At 37.0% G+C, this 15,728-nt stretch overlaps 1 protein-coding gene across 1 annotated transcript in view; it reads right to left on the reverse strand.

Moving 5' to 3' along the window:
* CNTNAP2 (contactin associated protein 2) overlaps nucleotides 1-15,728 on the reverse strand; it is a gene marked incomplete at both ends in the record, with an annotated part of 1,134,939 nt that overhangs the window by 436,711 nt on the left and 682,500 nt on the right. Inside the window, one exon of the mRNA XM_082753539.1 lies at nucleotides 10,484-10,655. Coding sequence (XP_082609665.1) covers nucleotides 10,484-10,655 — 172 coding nt within the window. The remainder of the gene's footprint in view (nucleotides 1-10,483; nucleotides 10,656-15,728) is intronic.

A 15,728-nucleotide genomic window follows, 5' to 3' on the forward strand; every position in this document is an offset into this window, starting at 1 on the left:
AGGCTGAACAAGCCCAGCTCCCTCAGCCGCTCCTCGTAGGACTTGTTCTCCAGGTCCCTCACCAGCTTCGTCACCCTTCTCTGGACTCGCTCAAGCACCTCCATGTCCTTCTTGTAGCAAGGGGCCCAAAACTGAACACAGTACTCGAGGTGTGGCCTCACCAGAGCCAAGAACAGGGGGATGATCACCTCCCTAGCCCTGCTGGTCACAGTTTCTGATGCAAGCCAGGATGCTGTTGGCCTTCTTGGCCACCTGAGCACTATGCTGGCTCATATTCAGCCGACTATCAGCCATCACTCCCAGGTCCTTCTCTGCCTGGCAGCTCTCCAACCACTCATCTCCCAGCCTGTAGCTCTGCTTGGGGTTATTGCACCCCAGGTGCACGACCCAGCACTTGGCCTTGTTAAACTTCATGCAGTTGACCTCAGCCCATCGGTGCAGCCCATCCAGATCCTCCTGCAGAGCCTTCCTACCCTCAAGCAGATCGACACATGCGCATAGCTTGGTGTCATCTGCAAACTTACTGAGGGTGCACTCAATGCCCTCGTCCAGATCATTGATGAAGATATTAAAGAGGACCAGCCCCAGCTCCGAGCCCTGGGGAATGCCACTAGTGACTGGCCTCCAACTGGACTTGACTCCATTTACCACGACTCTTTGGGCCCGGCTATCCAGCCAGTTTCTAACCCAACGAAGTGTGCGCCAGTCCAAGTCAAGAGCAGCCAGTTTCTTGAGGAGAATGTTGTGGGAAAATGGATCTGGAGAAATTCCAGTAATCCACCTTGTTGCCCTTCTGTTTTAATTGCACATACTTCTAAGGAACTGGTTGAATTATGGTTTGATATCAAATTACGAAGTTAGACTTTCGGTCTTATAACTGGTCATAATCAGACCTGTGCATATAAATATATAAACAATGTTTACAACTGTTTTGCTTTTAGTCTGAAAATATTTAAAGTAGAAGGAATCATATTCATATTTGAGAAACACATTATTTTATATTCATAAATGAAAGTGAGAGAGTGGCACAATTCTGGTCTTATCTGAAAGCTGAAAACAATAGTAACATGAACAGTCCTTGAAGCAATGCCCTGATTTTTTTCCTCGGTCAGATGACAACCCATTTTTATTTACTTTTGAGAATGATCTTATAATGATGGATAATCATGAAGAATTCTGTTGAATTCTGTTCATTCAACAGAAGGATATCTTAATCACCTAAAAAATAAGCAATCTGCATAACACCATCTTTGAGTTGATGAGAAGTGCTAACTGATGAACTATTTGATAGTGTCATCAAAGCAATTTGGCTTCAAAACTGAGTTGAGTAACTAGGGAGTTAATGTTTCAAAGGTATTTTTATGGGATCAATTCAGTATTTACCATCTAGTCCTGTGAGAGTGTAAATTTCATGTCAAAAAGAGAGCTTTAAAGAGAGAACTTTGTAGATGTTTGCTCAGTGCTTACATCTTTCCCACAGGAAAATAAAAATAAAATAATAATTAAGCATAAATATAACACAAGCTGCACATACAAGCAAGTCCCCTGAGTGAAGTACTGTATTTAAGAGAAAACAAGAAATGAATTCCCACACAGAGCTTTTGGTTATGACCTTTATAAATTATAGATTATTCCATTTCATTAAACTGCTCCCACACCAGTGATGTGTTAGCAGATGGCAAAAAAAAAAAAAAAAGAAAAAAAAAAAAGCAGAGGTTCTGCCAAAACAGATTTAATATCATTTAAATGAAATTTTAAAACGTTGCCACTGTTGACAAACTTCTTTTCAAATCCTTGTCCTTCTGATTTTACCAGATTACTAAATGTAGGTAAGTATGTAAGTGTGTGCCTGTGAGAGTAACCACTTCTCTCTCCTGTACAGATAAAAATCCACAATGCAGAGCACCCAGAGTGTGTCTGGGCAATGCATTGACTTACAGCCATGCAGACTGAAGCAGGTTGTCAGATTTGAAGCTGTGAGGGGTAGACAATAAAGTTTGCCCAGTCGTGCCTATGGGTAAGTTGAACAGGAATTGTTAAGAATGAAGAAGCGTAAGTGGGTTTGATCAGCAGGCAATCTCAAATGCTTCTGAATCAATTGGACGGTCTCGTGTGGCAGCTCAGGGATTGTAATATCTATGATGTGCATGGGATGAGAATGCATGATCATGCACTTCTCCTTCCAGGCATGATAACGATAATTATGATTATCAGTGTTAGTGATGATTCAGTCTCCTTCTGGGTACGACTACCTGGAGAGATCCAGAAAGAGTTGTTAGATCATAATGATCCTGCTCTGGGTAGGACTTCTAAAGTAATGACTCTAGATTTTCCAAGTGGAGGAACCATCTACGACTCCCTTGACTCAGCCCAGGATTAGCATCAATCTTTTATTCTCTGTCTGAATTGCACCAACAAGAGCTTTTAAATTGAGCTCCTTTTTTTAACATATATACATGTTCTGGGATCTAAAAAGCCTCTGTAAGAATTGTCGTGCATTTTTCATGTAAGTATGGGACCTGCACAAGGCAAAGGAGAGAAAAATACATATATATAGAGAAATATGTGTGTATACATATATATATATATTTTTTTTTTAAGGGAGAGGTCCATGAAAAAAGGTGTTTGTGCAATCAAGTATCTGTGGGGGAGAAGGTTAAGTAAAGAGCTCAGCTTGCACTTAGTCTTGCACAGCTCACTTTTCCGTGTAACCTAATCAAAGATTTGGCCTATAATTTGTCTTTTCTCATCAGGTTTGCCATCTATCATCTCCATCTGGAGCTACCTTTGACCACTCAAAAAAATAGTAAGCATTAGATCAGCTTGTCCAGAAATCTGTTTTACAGCCTCCCCTTCTTCTTCAGTAATACGCCTAAGTGTTAACAAAGCCTTTACCTAATGCTAAGGCTTAGCTTTTGTTTTAGTAAGAACAGGCATTTATAATGGACAAATAATCTACTTCCTCTAAAAAATTATTTCATTAGCATACGTTTTTCATAATATAAAGTTTTTTGTTGTTGTTTGTTTGTTCTCCCCCCTGGAGATTTTATCTATGATAAATACAAAACAAAGAACAACTGAAGATTTTGGCTACTTCCAAATGTTTAGGCATCCAGCTGCAAGATAATGTATAAGCCATACAGTTACTTAAAAGGTTCTGATCTGAATGCTATTGTTGATTTTGACTTGTGGAATATAATTTAAAGAGCATAAAGAAGAAGAAAAAAAAAAAAGCATGCATATAAAAACATAATAAAGGCATAATTATAACAAGTGTTCAAACCATTTGCAGTTCAAACTATTCTAATTTGGTAACAGAGCATCTGATTACACTGTTAAGTTATTTAATAGACTGGGTCATTAGTCATACTGTTCCACACAAGGAACCTCACATGCTATGAATCCTTCTGTCCCTACAGTCCTACTCTATCCCTTGTTGCTGCTTTTCATGTGGGAGCCTCCATTATCTAATCAGCATCATTTCATCTTGGAGATTTTAAGCTCCATCATCCAGAATTTGAAGGGGATTATAGTCCTAGTTCTAAAGTGATTATAGTCCTCATAGAGAGCTACAGAAAAGAAAGTAAATATCTTATTTCTCTTTCTCCTTCTTTGTGTTCCCTATCTGTAGATAGAACCGTAGAGGATCACTTGTATCCACTTCACATGTTGGCTTTCTGCACATACATTATTTCTTGCTTTACTGTTCATCTCTAAGAAACTGAAAACTTCTAATTTTCCTTTCTTTATCTTCTCTAGTCCTAAATATATCCTTTTCAGTTCCCCAAATGCCCTTGTTCTGTGTTCTTCAAGTGCATCTTTTACTTCCAAGATGTCCTCAACCTGTTCTAGGATGTGCTGATCAATGTGTTTTATTTCTTACAAGAAAATTTTAAAAGACCACGAATTACTTCTCATTGCAATAACTTTTTTTTTTTTTTTTTTTTTTTTTTTTTTTTTTATCTCATAAAGCTTTATGGAAGAGGAAATTGTTCTTCACACAGCTCTTGTGATTATCTTACTTAACATGAAATGTATATTTCTTGCCTTCATTCCTCTTTCAAACACTGGCAAATGGCAGTTTCATCACTATACGCTCCAGTCAAAGGTTAAAGTGGATGTGGTTGTCCTTGTTCAAAGACCATTCCATACAGCTTGTTTGGCAGGCTCAGGAAAAAGCAAGAGAAATCAACCCAAGCAGGGAAACATTATGAAAACATTGCTCTTTTCACACCTTATTCCACAGAGTTAATACACATTCCACATTTACTCCAACAGGCAATGCATCATGTCTACCTGTCTGCCTTATTTTAGAACTAGCAACTGTTGTAGGTCAATGATTCTTCCTTCTGTTTCAGATTCTTAAATTAACACTTTTTCCCCTTTAAGCAAGTAAGACCTAAATGTATTCCATTGACCTATCCTCAGACTGATTGTGATAATGATGAATCCTGAATCTGTGGGGAAAAAAAAAAAAACAATCCCTAAGTATGACTGATTTGAAGTGATAAAACCAACTCTTATGACTAGCCTGTAAGCCAAAAAGATAATTTTAAAAATCTGCATGTTATGCTCTCTTGAGGAACTCCTGTCTGACTAAGGACAACTAGAAGGTCCAACCTTTTGTTTGTTGAGTATACCAAAGTGCTGCATACAGTAAAAAAAAAAAAAAAAAAAAAAAAAAAGAGGAAAACTAAGATATACTGTAAAAAAAAAAAAGGTAATTAAAGCACTCCTATTTTGTGTATGTTTCTGTAGAGCCAGTAACATCCAGATACCTACTGACCTGTGTTAAATAATATGGCAGTTGTCACACTGTGATATTTGGATGGCACATCATCACTGAACTGGCAGAGAGAGTGGGAGAACATTGAGGATGGGCAGAAGCTTAAAGCCCAAGTAAACAACCAGAAATGAAGAATGTTAAGACTATTTGAAATGATCATTTTCAATTCCCCCACAAATCCCTGTTTTGCCGACAGTTCCATTGAGGCCATTTTTATGCATTAGTATGCTTGCTGTGTTTTGTTACTTAAAGGAATTATTTCTAATTTTGACTGGTAATCACATAGTATAGAAAACATAAGGGATTCGAGCAGAATGCTGGCATTCTGTCATAGTGTATCACCACAGCAGGTGAGCAATAATCATCCAGAAATGTACTGCCACACATTTCTGGTTACTTACATTAATTCTTTAATGTGAACTTAGAGAAAATCTGCATCTAATTCATCTCACTGTAATACAGAGTGAATCACATAGTTCACACATTCATACAACATTGGAAGCAGCTACATGAAAATTCTTGGTACTGAACTTGTTTTTCCATTTCTGTTATTTCGTATGGTACACTGACATATTTTCTTTAAAGTTGGCATATGTTCTGCATAATCTATGGCAACAGATTGGACACTATATTTTGAAACCATTTTAGTGTCTTCTCATCATGATCCTGTGATAAAACCCCATAATTTTAGCCACAACCAAGTCAGGCGAGCTTAAGTATTCTCTGAGGCTGCTGGGATAAATTAGTTGTGAATAATAATTCCTGTTCAATGTCCTGTGCTAAAATCCTGAAGTACAACTGTACCATCTGGACTGTAACAACAACTCAGTTTGTTAATGATAAGTAAAGGAGGTGTACAGGGACCTGTGGTTTCACAAGCAGTACAGCATGTTGATCACTGTGACAACAATACAACTTCCATTGCTAATACAATTATAGTTAATTAAGATACAAAAGGAGGGACAATTATTTATTCTCGGTAGTATTTTAAGTGCCTGTAATTACTACCTATATATACCTGCGTGTCATGACATTATAAGCACTTTGACTACCTGTAAAAAGAGAATGTTCCTTAGCTTTGGTGTTCCCTGTTAATATGATCTCAATTTGTGGGTCTAGATGCAATAACAAAATGCCTAGGTGAGGAAGGGAAGACTGAGGATAAAAAGAAACATTCATTGTATCTATTTCCCAAGTATAAGTGCAATGCTAATATGACTGTTCTTCTAATATCTTTAAAATACTGGAACTTAACTGCAATGGTGTGGGCATTCAGCTGGCAGAATGTGGGACCATTCAGCAGTTACCTCCAGGCTGATGTGACACAAGAACTCACCACACTGAGTACCTTTCAACATGTCCTTACAGAGAAAATTGTTCCCTCCTTGCTATCCATTCTGGCTAATGATGAAAAATGCCATCATTCACAACTTCACATTTTTTCCTCCAACCAAATGGCTGAAGTATGCAGTAAGAATAATTCAGTGTGACAGCTTATCTTTTTGCCCAGTGGGGTTCTTCACTGAAGTGTGGCTATGAAAGCAATTTCCATGTTGATGAAGACTGAAGCCTTTATGATTCAGAGTGAAACATGTAAAAAATAAAGCCAGAGGATCCCAGTATCACGGGCACAAGTATCCTCCTGTTTCAAAGGAAATGAAATTAAGCTAATATATAGCACACATGGTGCTTGGCCAAATATAGAAATGTTATACGTACTGACATATTGTGCCAGAAGTGCTTGTAAAATCTTATTTGCAGATCTCACTAAGACAGCCATGAAAATCCAGTCAGATCTAAAAGCCTGACGTTATTACTTCCTAGTAGAACTGTTTATTTTAAAGTGCAAACTACAAAGAAATAAATTTGATCATGGGAGAACAACAAACTAGATGGCTTCTCAATATTAAAAAGAAAAATCTAGTATGCTATTCTAATTTCCAGTGATTATAAAATTGTTACTCTGCTTGCAACACAATCTGTTAGTGCCTAGAAAGCATACATGTAAGACATATTTTTACTTTATAGGGTTTATATAAATTTGTTATAATTCATGTGTTTATTATTTACATATAATTATATATATATTATGTATTTTTATACATGATGTATTTAATATATATAAAGGGCAATATCAGGGTCCAAGGTGGCAGAAGAGAGAGGAGGAGTGAAGATATCTCTTCTTATTTAATAAATACATATCCAAAATTATGTTGTATTACAGTGCATAATAAAACACAAAAATTTTTGCTATATAAAATAAATCCAATTTAAATACATGTTAAATATATAAAATACGTTAATAGTTCAATACATTGTAATGTATTTCATATAATATACAGTATGTAGCATTGTATTATATAAAATATTTAAATGTATTATATAAGTAAATATGTATCTTATAAATAGCAATTTCTACATGAAGTTCACTTCAAAAGTGAATTGCTTGGCATTTAGGAAGCTTTAAGTTATATTTTTCAAAAATGCATTGTATTGGTTTGATTCTAATTAACTTACATTATGAATTAATTGTAATTACATTGTAATACATTATAAAAGCCTAATTCTGATTAAGTTCAAATAATGGAATTACTTCTGACAGACACTGGCATAAGTGGGATCAATACAAACTGTCTCATAAGCTCAGATAGGGAAGAGCAGAGACTTAATCAGATATATCTCCCATATATCTCCCAACTTTTTTTTTTTTTCCCAAAAATATTCAAAATAAAACTAATCAATTCAAACTAACAACTTCTAACAACAGAGGGCCTTTCTAGCATCACTAGTATTGGTAAGAGACAGAGCAAATTTTTCCCTGTGACAGCAGTCCTTCACTTACTTCTTTTTGCTATGACTTCAACTCTCAACTTATCCAGGAGAAGCAGCTGTCTAACATGGCCTGACATGACAGAACAAATTACTGCTACTCCACAATGCACAATCCTTAACACTGATATTACTAAAATTGTTTACTGGATCTCAGTGGGATGAAGCTTTAAAGTTAATTTTCTTCTTAGCAACCTGTATGGAGCTGTGTTTTGTAGCTGTGGCTAAAACAGTGTTTGCAATACACCAGTATTTTCGCTGTTGTTTAACAAGGCTTGCGTAGCATCAAGGCTTTCTCTCCAAGAATAGAGAACTCTACCATTTCATGGTCACTCTGCCCAAGGCAGTGCCAACCACCACATCTCCCACCAATCCTCTCCTCCTCTGTTTGTGAACAGGTCTAGCAGGGCACCCCCTTTAGTAGGCTCACTATCCAGCCGAGTCAGGAAGCTGTCTTCCACACACTCCAAAAACCTCCTAGACTGCTTCCTCAGGGCTGCATTGTATTTCCAGCATATATCCAGGAAGCTGAAATCCCCTATGAGAACAAGTGCTGGAGATTGCATGATTTCTGCCAGATGGATTTCTCATCCATCTCTTTATCCTGCTTTGGTGGTTTAGCCACTGGTTACCAGTGGCATTCGCCAGGGGTTGGTGTTAGGGACTACCTTTATTGTCTTTAATGTCTTTATTGATGATTAGGATGAAGGAATAGAGTGCACCCTCATTAAGTCTGTAGACAACACGAAGGTGGGGGGAAGTGTTGATCTTCTGGAGGATAGACAGGCCTTGCAGAGGGACATGGACAGGTTGAATCAATTGTCAGAGGCCAACAGGATGAGGTTCAACATGGCTAAGTGCCAGGTCCTGCATTCGGGGCACAACAACCCCATGCAACACAACAAACTTGGGGCAGAGTGGCTGGAAAGTTGTGCAGAGGAAAAGAATCTGGAGGTATTGGTTGATGCTCACCTGAACATGAGTTGGCAGTGTGCCTAGGTGGCCAAGAAGGCTAACAGCATCCTGGCTTGCATCAGGAATAACATAGCCAGCAGGACCAGGGAGCTGATTGCCCCCCTATACTCTGCTCTGGTGAGACCACACCTCGAGCGCTGTATTCAGTTTTGGGCCCCTCACTACAAGAAGGACATTGAGGCCATGGACCATGTCCAGGGAAGGGGTACAAAGCTGGTGAAGGGCTTGGATCACAAGTTGTATAAGAAGCGGCTGAGGGAACTAAGGTTATTTAGTCTGAAGAAGAGGAAGCTCAGGGGAGACCTTATTGCTCTCTACAACTACCTGAAAGGAAGGTGTGGGCAGCTGGGAGTCAGACTCTTCTCGCACATAACTAGTGATAGGACAAGAGGGAATGGCCTCAAGTTGAACCACGGGAGGTTCAGGTTGGAAATTAGGAGACATTTCTTCTCAGAAAGAGTGGTTAGGCAACAGTGGTTAGGAACAGGTTGCCCGGTGAGGTGGTGGAACAACCGTTCCTGGGGGTGTTTAAGGAAAGGTTGGACATGGTGCTTAGGGACATGGTTTAGTGGGTAATACCAGTCATAAAGAGATGATTGGAGCAGATGATCTTGGAGGTTTTTTCCAACCTGAATGATTCTATGATTCCACTATAACACTGTTCCCCAGTGTCAGTACATTGGGGATGGGCGAGATTTTGGGAGGAGAAACAGCAAGGACAGCTGACCCAAACTGATGAAGGAGAGATTCCATACCATATGACATCATGCTCAGCAATGAAAACTCTAGGAAAGGAGAAGGAATAGGGGATTTTTCACAGTTGTGGCATTTTCTGACAATATCCAGTCACAGTTTGTGGAATCTTCATAGCTGGAGATACTTAGAATGTGACTGGACACGACCCTTGGCAACCTGATGAAGCTTCGAAGTTGGCCTCACTTTTAGCAAAGGTTGGAGAACATGAACTCCAGATATTTCTTGTAACCTGAACTGTTTTAAGATTCTGTGGTCTCATAATCTTTGCTTCTTTCAAAGCAGAATTTTAAAAAGTCATTTTCAACCTCCCAGCAGACTTGCAATTGGTTTAAAACTTATGTAATATTAATGAGAAGTCAAACTGCCATTATTTGGGAACTGTGCCACTTGCTCCTTCTGTGTCTTTCCTAGTATTTTTAAATTTACTTATTTATTTATCTGCCAAAGAACAAGACACTGACAATCAGGAGCAGTAAAAATCAACACAGGTTGAATAGGTAAGCCCCAAAGAAAAAGTCTACCATTGTATACACTGAGAATTTCTTAATTGCTGAATTCTTTCTAAATTACTCTTCTCAGGAAGGGGTGGGGGGAGGGGGGGGGGGGAGTGAGAGAGGGGGGAACAACGCGGACCAAACCAAGCATTATTTTAATCAAGTTCATGCCTTTATTAAATGCACAACTGTGCAAGCATGTGCACCTATTTTAGTTCTCTGAGGAATTCAGTGGTAGCAGAAGGCACTAAAACTGGAAAGCACAGCTTCCAGTTGCAAAAAGATTGCTGTAACTGACATATAAGAAACTGATAAAGCATGTGTCTTTCTCTACAGACATCTCAGACATCTTTCTCTATTCAAGGCAGCCATTTTATTGACCTGTGCACTGAATTTCACTTACAATAGCTTTTCACCTCTTCCTCTGCCTGAGAGAGTGGATACTGGAGGTATGCCTTCCACTGTATGTTCACAACCTAAAGCCATTATCTCCAAGCATGACACCCACTGCTAAAATGGTGGGACTGCACTAAGACTATCACTGGCAGTGTCAGAGAATCCTTTTGTACAACACTGTATAATTTTGGAACATGCAGGAGGTGTATCAGTGTATCAGAGTATCAGTGATGTCTCTGCAACTTACCTGTCAATAATTGCACACATGTCAATGGTTACATTGGCAAAGCTTCCTAGCTTGCCTTGCTCTACTGCTTGCAAATCCACCAGCTGATCATCCACATGAATAAACTGCATGCATCCTTGAAATGAATGCTGAAATAGCAAGTGATCCGAGTCATTCATCTGCATAGGAAACCCTGGAGAGCAGCAGAAGAAATAGCATTATTAACTTCACATAGTGTTAATCAAGCCAGTATTTTTTCACAACAAAATACATTTCATAGATAAGAGAAAAAAAAAAAAGTGGGTAAGGGTAAGGAAATATTACACAGTTATTCAATTGCATTGCAATGTTATTGATTTAAGTCATTGGAACTGCCTGTAAGAATTTATACAGTACAGTTGATGATTCTTTCATTAATTTTTGTCCACAGAATAGAATTCTTCTACTACCTTTCTTCTACATGTACTCCAGCCCCCTATTACTGTTTCTTGTTACTTCTCTCTTTATAAATAGACCGAGGGAATTGAAGAGGAATTAATCTCCTTGCTATACTTTAGAGATCACATTCCCTTTTCTCAGATATTTTTATGGTATGTATTCCATAAAGTGACTTTCCAGTTTGGCTTTCCTTAGAGCAAAGCTAACTGTAAAATAAATATGTCTGCTGGGAACTTCCTGCAAACTCAAAACTAGCCCTAAAATCTCCAGGCCTACTTCTGAGAAATCTGAGGACATTTTGTAGTGTTTTCATTTTTGTTCTAAATGCTCTCATTTGCTCATCCCTATGAAGATAATTTATAAGAGATAAGAATGAATTAAAATCTTGACTCAGGGTAAAACTCGGGGGGACAAGATGTTTGCATGTAATTGTTTAACTTAATGCCCTTAGAAATGAATGTGACAGTTTACCTGAGAAAAGTGTCCTAGGTATGACAATTGAGTGCCTTATCCACTACATATAAATCTTTAACAATGGACTCCCTGAAAAAGCCTCAAGAAAATCATTTAAACAGAATGTTTAAGAGAGCAGGAAAGAGGAGAGATGGGCTATCAACAATTTGTTAGTAAAGAAGCTAAAAAGACTGAAAAATGTGTAATGGTTTTGCAGACTTCAGATAGGAACATGACTAGCCATGCAGTTCTTGACAAAGGTATAAATTTCACACACATTTATTTTGGTAGCTAAGACAAATTATACAGCTCATATTCATTCTCTCACTTTCATACCCAAACCAATGCTTTACCACCTTCTTCAATAGCATGGGAACAGCTAAATGTGAAGACAGGAGAATAACAGATTATGGAAATGATCCAGGTTAAAAACAATCTGATAACAACAGTAGGAAGTAGAAGGAATGAGCATCATTTTAAATTCTGCTCTTGAATACAGTTTACAAAGTGCCACAAAAAAACATTGGATTGGCATAATGAGGAGGGCAATGCATAGAGAGCAGAAACAAGTAACTGGGGGTTGTTGGAAGATGCTGCTTAATATGGCAACTATTACTGAAAACAACAACAAAAACATATACATATATACATATAAGTCTACCCAAGCATTTACTCAAGGCACATTTTGACTGAAAATCTTTGCCAGCATATCTATATGACTAATAACAGTGACTGAAATTTTCTAAAACAGTCTTCCCCCTCAGCTAATACTACTGCTGCTAACTCCTAAATTTCCCTGACTCACTTCAGAGTTCACTCGTGGCACCACAGGATTAATCAGGGATGTTATGGTCATTAAGCAGTTACCATGCTAAAAGTTAGCTCTGACATGTATTTCAAGAAATTGTGCAAAACCCCATAGGAGCAAAATTACACTATCACAGGGAGTCATGACTACTATAAGAAAGATAAATAATCCATTCCCACTAATACATGTCAGATGGAGAAGAAAAAGCTCCTAGGGTTGGCTAGGTAGGGTTGACTCCCATTTGGCGAGGTAGTGTACAATATCCTCATCAGACCATCTATCTTCTACCAAAATTATTCTAATCCCAGTGCTTGAGAATCATTAATTTGGATTGACAGAAAAATCACGTTATAAGGACAGGATTTATATTTTCTTCCCAACATGAGCATTGGCTAATGACTTATCTGAGGAAAAGAAGATGGGAACTTCAAAAACCTGCCTCCTATTTTTTTAATTTGTTCTTTCCAGTAACTGATTAAATCAATCAATCTCAATTAGTTTGAGGCTTTACAGAAAACAGAACAGAGACAGGGAAGTGAAAGTTCATCCTTTGCTGTTTGATGAGTGAAAGTACTACATTTGCATGATTCCATCATGTGCTTTCTCCATTTACACTTAAACAGCTCATTCTTTCATTATATATATATATATTTTATTTTTTTTTTTCCTTAACTGTCACTAGAATTACCCTATGTAAGTAGAATTACCCTTCTTGGCAGGAAGCCTGTCATCTTCTTGTTCAAAGCATTTCCAAAATTCCTTTTTTGTAAATATTAAATCCAAGGTTACCAACACTGATGTAAAACCTGCACTTAGTAACTTTAATGTAAACCCAGCAAAGTCAAGGAATTGTAGAGGTATGTCTGAATGTACTGGAAGATTATCCACCGCTCTTCAAGGACTAACTATAAAATAAGCTCCAAGCCTAGAGCCACAATTCACTGTTAACACATCAAAAAGAGTATGATCCAAATAACTAAGCTGGAAATGTATGATTGGATTCAACAATTTACTACTAATATTTGATAGAATTTGAGGACTGTCCACAGAGGCATTTCAATATGGTGAGTCTCAGTTTCAGGGCATCAGAAGTATCACTTCTTCACCTACACTACTTTAGCACACAGTTATTGCTCTCTGGGACACATGCTCAGCTTTGATATTAGGTGAACCTTCAAATTGGAAAGCAGCTGCTCCTAACCTGACAACAGCCTAAATCAAGGGGAGTGGTCTACACTGAGTTCTAGTCAGTTTGGGAATATGAATTTTGCTATATCTATCAATGGATGAAGAGTATAATTTGCTCACTCATAACTCTTTATTTGCCCATCTCCTTGCTACATCCTTTGCTGTTTCTAGTCATAGTAAGGACTTGGAAGAGGATTATATTATCACTATTATTTTTACTTTAATATATTAATATATATAATAACATAATATTACATATGTTATATTAAATATAATATTAATATAAGGCTAATATTTTAATATAGGATAATAATAAATATTTAATGTTGTACATCACCTTGCATAAATTGTGAGGCTTGGGTGTCAAGGCTTGTAAAAAATATACTGTTACTATAACAGAGAGGTAAAGCAGAGATAATTTCAGAAAACAATTCCTTAGCTATGGGGACTAGAAGACTCATGTTTTATTTTTCAACCATATGCTTTCTCCATTCTCACAAACAGCATTTTTAAACATTTTTTTCTGCTTTAAGATTGCTGTCGTAGCTTAGACAAACTCTTCAGAATAGTTAATAAATACACTGTTGTGTAAAGAGAACACCTTGTTATATTTTTATTTTTACGTCTTGCTTCAACTGTAAGTTAAGGATGGCACATGGGAAAGCAAGTATATTAACTGTATATGTAATAGATACATTGTTTCAGTCTATTAGGTATACAATCTAATGCCCATTAATTTTGGTGGAACCTGCACAGATACATTCTTTACACAATTCAGACAATTCCAATATGAGTCACTCGGGGCAAAGGTGCATTTAAAACCTGGAAATGATCTAATGTATTGTGGTTTATTATTTCAAATATGATAATGCTTTTTCCTTCGAGATTTCCATTACAGAGACACGATTCACTTCCTGATCTTTCCTACATTGAATAAAATGTTAAATGAAGTTCTATAGGCAAGGTTGACAGTAATGCTGTCACTGGGAAGGCCAAGCAATGAATGCATGATTTGGATAACACTATATCGATTTTCTTGCTGACAAGAAAAATACATACATTACCAATCTGCTTATAAAGTGCAATTTGGACAATTCAAAACAATTTTGATGCTTAGGACTACAAATATACCTTAAACTCAGGTAGACTGAGTTATCTTGTAATTTTGATGTCTTTCTGACTTTTTTCTAAGTCTGAATCTTACCAGTTTATTTTTCCACATTCCATCCCACAAAGAGATACATTATCCTGTAACGTTCATACATGGATCAAATATAAATTTTACCCAGAGTTCAAGGTTGGCTTTTTTTCCACAACTTCACTTTGACATACCAATCATGAAACAGCTGAAAGTCTATATCCAGCTTCTAATCTTAATTCAAACTTGCAAACATAGTTTACAAATCTATAGTTTTGACTCATGCTAATTTCCATGTTAGAAGAATCATTCTATTTTCTCATGGTATTTGACTCATGATATTTCCTATGTTATATAAATATTATAAAATAATTAAACAAATGATAATTCATATAATAAAATACCCACAAAGGGAAAACAGAATTTCTTTTCCAGTGCCAAGATTTATTTTGCCTATCTTCCAATTACTTAAAAAATTCTAGCAAAGAAATTATAAGAAATGAAGCCTAAGGTAAAATGTATTCAGTTTCATGGTATAATGATGAATAAGCATATAGTCAAAGTACAACATTAAACATCTTAGGCACTATCTGTTTCTGAGATCTGATATAAGAATAAAATACTAGACTAGACTTTATAAGAGGAAATTCAAATTGTAATGCCACAGCAATGGTAATTTGTGACAAAGGAATTCTCTGGCATGGATTTAACCTGATCTACTTTAAATTTCTAACTTAAAACAGAACAACAACAAAAATGTATGTATATGTAAAGAAAAGTATGCTTTGCTAGTGCTAAATTTTGAGGCAAAAGGATGCTTATTTCTAGTAGTCCCAGGGCACACAAGCCCTCCAGGTAAAACAGGATAGCATTAATGAAGACTCTGGTGGATTTCACAGAATATTCTCTGTACATGTATTTCATATTATGTTGGAAAAGTTTGACCAGATCTCTTAAGACTTGGCCAGCATTTTCTACTTATGATTGGACTCCTGATGTGTTTTGTCTCCTCTGGAAATCTGATCCTCAGCCAGACCATCTCCTCTAAAAATATTTTATCACCAGCTGTCTGCTTATTAACTGGAACTAGTTCTAAAGAGCATTGAGATTTTTCAGTCTCTCTGTATATCATTCCTTAACCCTCAGTTAGATTTTACTTCATACACTGATACTGGGTCAATGCCTATTTGAATGGGATTGAAGTCTTTACAAAGTAGCTTCTAGCACCTCTATTGTACAAA

This window comes from Aythya marila, assembly GCF_965140915.1.
Source record: "Aythya marila genome assembly, chromosome: 2".
Lineage (NCBI taxonomy): Eukaryota > Metazoa > Chordata > Aves > Anseriformes > Anatidae > Aythya > Aythya marila.